Below are 12,112 nucleotides of genomic sequence, written 5' to 3'. Positions count from 1 at the left end.
TTGAACTGCAGAAGATCGTCTTGACCATGTCTAAATGCCTAAATGCATTGAGTTGCTGCCATGTAATTAGCTAATTAGAAATTTACGTTAACGTGCAATTGGACAGGTGTACCTAATAAAGTGGCCGGTGTGTATATAGTTGAAGTCAGAATTATTAGCCCCCGTTTATTTCTGTTTATTTCTTGTCAGTTTCTGTTAAACGGAGAGAAGATTTTTTTAAACACATTTCTAAACATAATAGTTTTAATAACTAATTTCCAATAATAATAATAATAAATTTTTATATATATATTTTTTATATATATATATTTCCTAATTGTTCATAAGTCAAGAATGGGTGTTGCGCAATATTTTGGGAATCCACTTTAAATGTTAACTGTTGACTACAAACCTCAACAACGTTACTTTTAAAAACAACAACATGCCCAGACATCCAGTACATTTAACGAAATTAAAAAGCGTTTCTTCCCCATGTATATGTCATCCAATGTATGAGTATTTCTAAACTATTAAACGATCGCCTGATCTCGTCTGTGGTGTTTATTTACTTGCTCTGTCTCCATGACAGTGTTGTTGTGAAGGTTTCGTTTTCGTGGAAAGCCGAACGTCAGTGTTGTACGTAAGTTTCGCTTCCCCGTTTGATTTATATAATGAGATCTGTGGATCATATTCGCATTCATGCAGAGCACAGACGCCTGACCCACATTCATCTTCGCGTCTACTGTAAGTTTCTGATTACTTCTCTAGTTTCTTTTGGAGTATTATGTCCGAATTATGTTTATATCAGGAACAATACAGCCTGTTATTAGATATCAGGAATTATGGAGTTGTTTTTTGAAGAGCGTCTGTATTTGCATATTAATACCGCGGCGGTTAAGAGTAAAATGTTCAAAAATATCATGAAGGAAATTGATCAGATCATCTAAAAATGTAGTAACTGATGTTTTCATTGCATAAAGACAAACATATTACATTGTCATAACTTTTTTCCAAGCATTACTTTTATGTTAGTAATATTTTTGTACCCCCTAAAATGTTGCTATTTTTGGAGATTTTAAGTTAGTTGAGAACGTTTCTTTGCTTTTCAGATGATTATTATTATTATTATTATTATTATTTTACATTTAAACCCTTTAAATTGGCGACGCAGTGGTAGGTAGTGCTGTCGCCTCACAGCAAGAAGGTTGCTGGTTCGAGCCTCGGCTGGGTCAGTTGCCGTTTTTGTGTGAAGTTTGCATGTTCTCCCTGTGTTCGAGTGGGTTTCCTCCAGGTGCTTCGGTTTCCCCCAAAGACATGTGGTAAAGGTGAATTGGGAAAGCTAAATTGTCCATGGTGTATGAGTGTGTATGGATGTTTCCCAGAATTAGGTTGCGGCTGGAAGAGCATCTACTGTGTAAAAACATGCTGGATCAGTTGGCAGTTCATTTTGCTGTGGCAAATGGAATGAATAAACCCTTTAAATAATTTTTCCCACTTGACTGTTTACAACATAGGATGATATGCGGAAGATGACTCATTTAACAACAGCAGTGTGTTTATGTGCATGATGATGCTGCATCAGCCAATGTGTTAATCATTAATGGAAATAAGCTGAACATTCCTGTATTTATTTGACAGAACACAAAATGTAAAGTTATACCATATTTTTATTCCTACTACTGGGGTAAGATATAATAAAGTGTATATTAATGATTAATTATTAATAATAATTATATAACTGATGGCACAAATTATTACAATTAAAACATTAAAATATGTTTATGTTCTATAACATGAATATTGGTATCAATATATATTGATCATATTGCTAGCATGAAATTTGGTCTCATAAGAATTAGTTTTATAGCACACATTTTATTAACTATTATCTTTATTGTATGATTAATGGTGTAATAAACAGATTTCAATAGTAAAAAAAAAATGTTTTCACAGCAATGACACATCTACAGTGAGTGACACAACCTTTTATCAACATGGGAGTCCAAGGACTGAAGACCTACATTGAAAGCAGCAGCAGGAATGATTTAAAGAGCTGGGCTTTTAGAGACAATCAGCTAATTATTGATGGATGCAATTTATTTCACTCCCTGTGTTTCGACTCCAATCTGGATCAGATGCACGGAGGAGACTATGATACCTTCGAGAAAGTGGTCAGACAGTTCTTCGAGAACCTTTCAGCATGTGATGTTCACCCATACGTTGTGATTGATGGCGGGGATGATCACACTGACAAAAAATGGGACACCCTCGTGACACGAAAACAGAAGAAAATAAAGGATGCCTATGACCTGTCTGTGGGGAAGAGACGGCATGTCCTTCCTCTTCTCTCTGAAAAGGTGTTCAAACAAGTCCTCAAGAAGCTCAAGGTACCGCTGGTTCAGACTCTTGAAGAGGCCGATTGGGAAATTGCAGCATTGGCAGAAGAATGGAATTGTCCAGTTTTGTCCAACGACAGTGACTTCTACATATTCAACCTCAGGGCAGGACTTCTGCCAATCACACATTTCCACTGGAGAAGAGTGAGAGTGAACAGAAAAACAAACCAAAAATTCATCTCAAGCAAGCATTTCATTGCACGAAAATTCTGCAAATCCTTCAATATGAACGTCAGCCTTCTTCCGGTCTTCGCTTCCATCTTAGGCAACGATTATGTGAAGCTCCCAAATATCAAGAACCGGGATTGGGAGAGGTACTCGAATCCTGGCGCTGAGAATCCTCAAATTGATGGGCTGCTTAACTGGTTATCCCAGTTTCCAGGGCCAGACGAAGCTATAAGCGCTTTGCTGAAGCTAACAAGAAACAAAACCAAAGCCCAGGAAGAACTTTCCCATGGAATACAAGATTACAAGCTCGTCCCTGGTTCTCTTGCCCAAATTTTTAGCTCAACTAAGGTTCCACGAAAAATATCCACAGGCCCTCTACAAGTTCTGCCTAGATGGACCTTGAGACCCATACTTGATGGAAAGATGTGCTCCTTTATTATCAATGTACTGCTACATAATAGAGCTTCCTTGAATGCCCAAGTTGAAGATTTTCAACTCCCAAGTGCCAATGAAACTTCTCTTCACATACGCCAAGTGTTTTACGGCTTACTGTTGTTGGGAGAACAACAGACACCGGGTAAACGAGAGTCAGTCACCGGCACAAGCAAACGCTATGTTGTTGAATATAGCAGACAGCAAATAAAACTAAGCAGTGAGAACGTCGAAGCCATACAGACGAAGGCGACAAAAGGACTTCGACTGGAAACATTATACCAGGTAATAATGATGATTCCTAGTAGTGATGGGTCAGGCTTGAATGATTTGTTCATTTTGAAGGAATCTTTTATATGACTCGAGAACTATGAGTCCTCTCGGGGAATGTTTAGTTCATTTGCGCATGCGCACATTTGTGCAGGTGGAGTAGAAGATTAGTTCATTTTTCGAGCCCTCTATCAGGTTTGAGTCATTTGATCATCACGTGAAAGACAGAAGCCAATCATATGCAGTCAGAGCCAGAAAAAGATTTGATCTGTTCATTTCTTGAGTCTTCGGTTTTGAGTCATCTCTTCACATACTGTCATTGCATTGTACAGTAGTACTCTAGTTATGACTTATTGGTAGTGTGATCAACATTTGGGCTAGTTGTAGATGTGTTTGAAAGCATCTCGTAAAATTTTTATGTTGTATTGGCAAATTCAACAAGCTGAACGAAGTGACTCGGAAAAAAAATTGTTTATCCTGATGAATGAGACTCAAAGGTCAGAGTCAGTAAAATGATCTGAACGTCCCATCAATAATTCCTAGCATTCTCTCTTCTAAAGTGAAGTGCTTTGTTTTACAGTTTTCTGTCTTTCCAGGAGCCACACGCTGTGCGACTTCAGGTGATCCTGGACACTTTGGGTGTTTCGTGTGAGATGTTAAAAGGGACCCCAGATGCTCTACAGCTGCAGATGTTTGTGACAAGGTACTGGTTGGTAAACGCAGAACCACAGCCGTGCCGAGTGCATCTTTGGGGGCTGCTACTGGGAATGGTTTATGGAAAGCTCAGCAGTTCACCTAATGCACAAAAAGGTGAGCATGCAATAAAGTAATCAAGCAACCTTAGGCAAATATAATATTACTGTGATAGGGTGCAATCATTAACAAAGTGGCATGAGCAATGAGAAATGAGTGTTAATCTAATGGATGAAAATGAGAGTGTTAGGCCTCTTCCACTGAGTGGTACGGTTCAATACATATAATACAGTTCGGTACGGTACGGGTCCCCCTGATTAGTTGGTTTGAGTGGTGTATGGCAGTACGTCATTCTCAATCCAAGAAGAAAACTGTTTGGGCTGTTCACTTAGCATGACTTTAGCATGCTCGAGCTTATCATTTTCAATGTAGACACAAGCTTAGAAAGGAAACGATGCAGATCCTGTATCGCGGGGTGTCAAACTTAGTTCCTGGAGGGTCGCCGCCCTGCATAGTTTAATTGCAACCCTGCTTCAGCACACTTACCTGTAGGTTTCAAACAAGCCTAAAGGACTCAATTAGTTTGAGTCAGGTGTGATTAATTAGGGTTGGACCTAAACTGTGCAGAACTTCAGCCCTCCAGGAACTGAGTTTGACACCTGTGCATCGGGCCGTGAAAATATAGCTACCAGGCTGCAAGAATGCAAAATTACTCTATATGTAATCCCTTTTACAGCGAGTTTCTCCTTTAAGAACCAATATCCATATTCGTGCATATGTTTTCTTTGAAGGTACGCACACTGGCACTACCATTCTGCATTTGTTTGCGATTAAAGCAATGTAAAGATGGGGCGTGGTGATTGGGCTCAAGATTCTATTCTATACACTAAGATTCAGCTAATACAGCAAGAGTAGGAAGCAAACATCTCTCAGAAGTTTCTTGCTCTGTTACAGAGAAACAAGCTCAGTTCTCAAATTGAATATTAGTTACGAGTTGAATAAATATAGAGTAAAAAATTGTATTATTGTAAACAAATGGTATTATTTGGTTTTAGTTTGTTGTTGCAAACAATTGTTATACAGATGTAATTTCATATAAATCAAATGCTTGAAACTTGAGGAGAACTCGCCTAAATCTTCCAGTGTTATCAATTCTCTGGTTTGTTGCACGTGGTGGTGAAGATTCTCTGTAATCCAATCATGTTCAGTCTATTAAGGCCCAATCCCAATTCTATTTTTGTACCCCTTCCCCTTGGCCCTTGAGTGTGAAGGGGAAGGGCTTCAAAATTTACCCCTAAGAAATGGGCCAGCACTACGCTCGTAACTGTACTGTGCATTTACACCATCGCCATATTCATCTATGTAAACACACAAAAACAACATTAACATTAATCCAGACACTGTAAAAAGCTCTTTCCCAGTCACTAGACTTTTCTGACAGGGTATTCCAGTGTCAGAATGTTGTGGGACTGCTATAGAGGAGTTATTATTAGGTATTATGGATAGTGAATTTTAGCATTTTTATTTTAGCGTTTTTTTTTTTTTAAACCATGGCAGTAAAACACAATGGCGGTTATGAATTTATTAAAACATGTGCTTGTTTGTTATAAAAATTCATAATAATGACAAAAAAATTTTTTATTTGTGCATCTCCTTACTTCCGTGTGCAGCCATGCTGCCGTTGTAGATGGTGTATTCTAGGAAATTTTCTTACCCCTTGGTTTCAAGTGTGGTACTGAAAAATCTCTGTTTCAAGGGGTATCTAACCCTTCTTCTTAGCCCTACACCTTCTAGCTAAAGAGAAGTGGCACACCCCTACCCCTTCACATGAACTAAGGGCTGAAGGGTAGATTTAGGATTGGGCCTACGTCTATCTCCACTCTTTTTGGTACTATATTGTTGTACTATGTACCCTTATGAAAAAAACAGTGATATGGTACGGTTTGACATTTTCAAGTTTATTTATTTGCATAGCAATTTTAACAAAAATTATCGTTCCAAAGCATTGTATCATATTTTGGTAATTCTGACAGTGGACATGGACATAAAAGCACACCGTACCGTACTGTACCAAACAGCATTGCTCAGTGGAAATAGGCAGTTGATACATGCTTTGTTGTTTTTTGGGTTTAGACATGCTGTCGAGACTGAGAGTAAAAGTTAGTCGAAAAGGAGGCTCTGTGGATGTTGATGTCGCTCATGCTTACAGCCAGTGGCAGTCCTGTCTGAAGTGCAGCCTCAATCTCAACTGTCTGCTGTCTTTTCCACTCACTGAACCAGACTGCGCATGGTACATGCTTTTACTTATTTATTTATTGGAAAATATATTGGTACAAATCCTGTTTCCTGATTGTAAATCTAATTTAAAATGTTATTTGCATATGCATTTTTGTACCAAATATATTTGAAATATTAGACACTTCTATGATCATAGAAAATGACTTTTTCAAATCAGATTTCATGCAGACAACAAAGACTCTGAGTGTGTTGCAATAATACAGGGTGATTCAAAAAGATTACCACAACTTTGAATTTGTATTAAATCAAAGAAACATGATGGAGCCTTGGGTAATTAATCAATGTGAAGAAGACTTAAAAGTTTTTTTAGTACAAAAACAAGTTCATAGATGTTCAATATGACCCCCTCCAGACACTCGAGTGACTTCAACCCGATACTTGAACTCGTTCCACACTATAGCTGCAGTTATTCCTTCTTTTAGTTCCTCAGTGTGAAACTTCAGAGCTTCCTCAAATCTACGACAGAAAGAGCTTAGCTCTCCTATTCTTCTTTGCAGAGTTCTCGATTTTCAAAGTATTCTTTTTGAATCCCCCTGTATTTACAATAATAAAGTAATTGTGTTTTTTGATCACATTTCATGCAGACAGCAAATAATAGTAATAATAATAATGTTGCAAAAATATTTCACAATATTACAGTAGTGTTTTGATTAAATAAATTCAGCCTTGGTGAAAATATTGGACTTATATAACAAGTTTTAAAATGTATTAAATATGATCAGGTATTCTCTTAATTTAATATGCCCAGCTCAGAATAAGTTTATCATTTCGCACATGTTAATACTGTATGCTTACATACACTCACTGGCCACTTTGTTGGGTACACCTTACTAGTACGGGGTGGACCACTTTTGCCTTCAGAATTGCCTTAATCCTTCGTGGCATAGATTCAACAAGATACTGGAAATATTCCTCAGAGATTTTGGAACTACACTGACATGATAGCATCATGCAGTTGCTGCAGATTTGTCGGCTGCACATCCATGATGCGAATCTCCCTTTCCACCACATCCCAATGGTGCTCTATTGGATTGAGACCTGGTGACTGTGGAGGCCATTCGAGTACAGTGAACTCATTGTCATGTTCAAGAAACCAGTCTGAGATGATTCACGCTTTATGACATGACATGTTATCCTGCTGGAAGTAGCCATCAGAAGATGGGTACACTGTGGTCATAAAGAGATAGACATGGTAAGCAACAATACTCAGGTAGGCTGTGGTGTTAATATGATGCTCAATTGGTACTAATGGGCCCTAAGTGAGCCAAGAAAATATCCCCCACACCATTACACCACCACCTCCAGCTTGAACCGTTGATACAAGGCATGATGGATCCATGTTTTCATGTTGTTGACATCAACTTCTGACCCTACCATATGAATGTCGCAGCAGAAATCGAGACTCATCAGAGCAGGCAACAAATTCCAATCTTCTACTGTTAAATTTTGGTGAGCCTGTGCAAACTGTAGTCTCAGTTTCCTGTTCTTAGCTGACAGGAGTGGCATCCGGTGTGGTCTTCAGCTGCTGTTGCCCATCCACCTCAAGGTTCTACATGTTGTGTGTTCAGAGATGCTCTTCTGCATATCTCAGTTGTAACAAGTGGTTATGTGAGTTACTGTTGCCTTTCTATCAGCACAAACCAGTCTAGCCATTCTCCTCTGACCTCTGGCATCAACAAGGCATTTGCACACACAGAACTGCCGCTCACTGGATACTTTCTCTTTTTTGGTCCGTTCTCTGTAAATCCTAGAGATGGTTATGCGTGAAGATCCCAGTAGAACAGCAGTTTCTGAAATACTATTCAGCCTGTCTGGCACCAACAAACCTGCATGCCACGTTCAAAGTCACTTAAATCACCTTTCTTGCCCATTCTGATGCTCAGTTTGAACTGCAGTAGATCGTCTTGACCATGTCTACATGCCTAAATGTATTGAGTTGCTGCCATGTGATTGGCTGATTAGAAATATATGTTAACGAGCAGTTGGACAGGTGTACCTAATAAAGTGGCCGGTGAGTGTAACTGAAAATGGCATATTCTTCCACATTTTATTTTCACAGAATCAATCTGAAACATTAGACCTGCACTTATTAATTATAGAAAACCACTTTTGAATTTAATGTGTCACCAAAATGCCTGAAGCCACGGTCACACTGCAGTTTTCGCCCCATAGACCTCCATTCATATGCATGCGAATGTGAACCCCGAAACGCAAGCTTGACATGTTGCGGCATGAACTCTGACGTGCAAAACTTGTTGCAGCGCTGTATGACAGAATTTTGCATGCTCAAACTCTAGTGTGACCGAGGCTTTAGAGAGTGTTGTGATCTGATAATATTTCAGTGTTATCTATTAAACAGTGTTTGAGAAAACTTGCAAATGACATTAGATGCAGCCTTTGACGCAAGTGTGTTTGTGTTCAGTCTTTACCGTGGTTCCCTGGTGCATCAGGCTGTAGCAGAGCTCAGGAGAGGCATCAGTCTGGAGGCTCTGCTGGTCAAGGGTTCCAGTGCTGAGCGTATCTTCAAACAGCTCAAGGACATCATCGTGAGCTTAGTGGGAGACGACTTCATCAAGAAGATGAGGAGTGGACTAGAACACAGAGACGCTGGGAAAACAAAGAGAGCCTCCAAAGGCCAGAAGGATGAGCTGGACGTTTACTTTGAACATCTGATGAACGAGAGCACCGACAGTGAAGACGAGGAGCTTTTAGATGGGAGGAAGAGCAAGGCCAAGAATCACCTGATGGAGATGCCAGTGTGTCCTATCCGTGCCAGACACAAGGCTAAAGCTCGCAATGCTCGTCATCCCGGCAAAAAATATGAGAGAAGATGCTTCGAGTAGACCTTGAAAAAATAATCAGAAACAATCAGAAATTGTTAGTTTCACTAATGCACTTACAATGAACATGGAGGTATTGGACCAGGAAACATGGTAAAGTGATAATTCTATGAATCACATCAGGGATAATCATGTTTTTCTAGGCATATGACAGAAGCAGATTTATTTTTTATAAAGCTTTTTTTGTGATATACACTACCTGACAAAAGCCTATCCAAGTTTTAGGAACAACAAATAATAACTCGACTTCTAGTTGATCATTTGGTATCAGAAGTGGCTTACATGAAAGGCGAAGGCCTCTAGATTACGCTTATTTTACCAAAATAAAAGATGATCATGCCTTGATTTTTAATTATTTCATTAGTACAGAAAGGTCTGACTTTGCTTAGACAAAAGTCTTGTCACTTAACAGAAATAATGTACAGTATATAATATAAAGTCATGGTGCAGTGAAAAATAATTAATATTGTGTATGACTCCCATGAGCTTGGAGGACTGCATCCATACATCTCTGCAATGACTCAAATAACTTAATAAAGTCATCTGGAATGGCAAAGAAAGCGTTCTTGCAGGACTCCCAGAGTTCATCAAGAGTCTTTGGATTCATCGTCAATGCCTCCTCCTTCATTTTACCCCAGACATGCTCAATAATGTTCACATCTGGTGATTGGGCTAGCCATTCCTGGAGCACCTTGATCTTCTTCGATTGCAGGAACTTTGTAGAAGCTGAAGTGTAAGAAGGAGCACTGTCCTGCTGAAGAATTTGCCCTCTCCTGTGGTTTGTAATGTAAAGGGCAGCACTAATGTCTAAATGTAGCCCCAAACCATGATTTTTCTTTTACCAAACTTGACTGATACTGTGAGAATTTTGCATCTATGTGGGTTCCAATAGGTTTTCTGCAGTATTTGTGATGATTATGATGCAGTTCAACAGACGATTCATCTGAAAAATCTACCTTCTGCCACTTTTCCAAATAATGACTAGAAGTCAAGTTATTATTTGTTGCTTATACAACTGGGATCGACGACAAGATTTTTGTAAGGTAGTTTGCACATGCATATGTGTGTACATAAATGTTCAGAGTAATCTAACGTTTACACACATTGCAAAATGATGATACAGTGAGGTCTCACTAGTACATTATAAAAAAAATGCTGGGTTCTTGTAACAACGTTGTGTCAAAAAAAAGTGTCATTTACATTCAATTTACATTGTTAGAGTGCAGTTAATATTGTTTATTGGTTGGTTATTAGTGCCATTAAATACAACAGTTGTGAAGATTAAACAGCATCATTTAAGATTAGGTAAGTTGAACTAATGTTAACAAGTAGAGTTTTATTGTAAAGCGTTAATGAACAGTAGACCTAGGATGCGTTGGGCATGTCGAGGACAGATTTGCATATGAAAATGTTTAAAGTACACATGAAATCAAAACTAACCATATTGTTTAGGGATAGTTTTGTGGAGAACAACTCATCTCTGCGGCCTTTAAGAAAAAAATATTGTTTCTAAAAATGCACTTCCTGTTTATTTTCAGTTAAATTGTCAGATTACGTCTGTCTGCGGTATTGGGCGTGGCTAATATACATAACCACTCCCCTCCAACGGTCAGTTTTGACAACATACAAAAATGTTGAAGATTAGGAGTCTGTTAGATTGTAATAACTCTCCCGAAAAAATTTCCCCAGTATTTCTAAATGAAATGCCTACTTTACTGCATCCAATCAGCAGTAGAAAAAAAACAAGCCACGCCCACTGTTTTCTAATTTAATATTCCATATACTCCACCATGTTGATGTATTTTTCAACTGAAACAGAATATTCAGAAAGGGGACGGGTTTTATTTTTGAGCTCCTCCTCTCATCTTTCTCTCGCACCAAACTATTGGTTGGAGGGGCGTGGCTAAGCATATTTCACACCAGCCGAAGACTTTTAAATGCCATTAGAGTATACTGTATTAATGTTGAGGAGGATGTGTCTGTTAGATTGTAATAACTCTCCCAAACATCTCCCCTATATTTCTAAATAAAATGCCTACTTTACCACATCCAATCAGCTCGCTGTATAAAAAAAAAAAACAAGCCATGCCCATTTAATATTCCATACACTCCATGTACTTTTCAACTGAAACAAAATATTAAGAAGGGGGTGGGTTTTATTTTTGAGCTCTTCCTCTCATCTTTCTCTAGTACTAAACTATTGGTTGGAAGGGCGTGGCTAAGTATATTTCACACTAACCCAAGACTTTAAAATGCCCATTATCAGAATATACTGTACTACTAAACATTAAAACATGATTATACTTCTCTTAATTAATGTTTTTACTCGATTTTAAAACAAAAATCATGTGAAGAACAATCAACAAGGTGTTTGCTATCAAGAATTGAGCAGGGGTTCCCAAACTTTTCAGCCCGCGACACCCCAAAATAACATTCCCAGTGACTTGCAACCCCTACATTCCTCAGAGATGGTTCCAAATATCAAACATTGCACACACAACAAAAGGCCTATAAAAACATGAGCATATTGACAACACAAAAAAGTGCAACAGTCTAACAATCATATAATTTCTATAGTCATTTATTTATTGAATATTACCCTCACCTAAAGAGACTGGAGGGCACAATGTTTTCTGCACAAGTCTATTCTTGGTTTAATTTTGGAGACTGCCACTCAGAGATCATTCTCCATGTTCAGTATTTATTTTTAATAACAATATTTTATTGTTGACTGCCATAAAGATGTCAGAACGTTTACTCTGATCCTATAAAATCAGTCTGCTGCAGCTGACACTATTGCTGTGTTGTTAATCTAACAAACACACCAATCCTATGAAAGAAATAATTGAAAGGCTGCTGGCTTTTCATTTGCATGTTGTTGTTTTTTTATGTTACCATTAACTACTATTGTTATCTTCTGTGGGTTATTGATAAAATATGGTAATTCTAATAGTTTAATAAAATGTATTTGTCTTTTGGAAATCACCAAGCGACCCCCACTTTGGGAACCACTGAGTTAGACTACAGTTTAGTTGT

General features: G+C 38.3%; 1 protein-coding gene across 1 annotated transcript; it reads left to right on the top strand.

Annotated features, from left to right (window-relative positions):
• The first annotated feature begins 644 nt into the window (after window positions 1–644).
• Window positions 645–10,554, top strand: aste1a (asteroid homolog 1a). The gene is made up of 5 exons (XM_056475842.1): window positions 645–723; window positions 1,933–3,260; window positions 3,842–4,055; window positions 6,072–6,228; window positions 8,659–10,554. Exons 2-5 carry the CDS (start codon window positions 1,974–1,976, stop codon window positions 9,077–9,079), a joined length of 2,079 nt encoding a protein of 692 aa, XP_056331817.1. The 5' UTR covers window positions 645–723; window positions 1,933–1,973; the 3' UTR covers window positions 9,080–10,554.
• The last annotated feature ends 1,558 nt before the right edge of the window (window positions 10,555–12,112 follow it).

The sequence above is a fragment of the Danio aesculapii genome, chromosome 16 (genome assembly GCF_903798145.1).
Source record: "Danio aesculapii chromosome 16, fDanAes4.1, whole genome shotgun sequence".
NCBI classification, from domain to species: domain Eukaryota; kingdom Metazoa; phylum Chordata; class Actinopteri; order Cypriniformes; family Danionidae; genus Danio; species Danio aesculapii.
The sequence above is the reverse complement of the archived record's forward strand: the minus strand, read 5'-3'. Positions and strand labels throughout refer to the sequence as shown.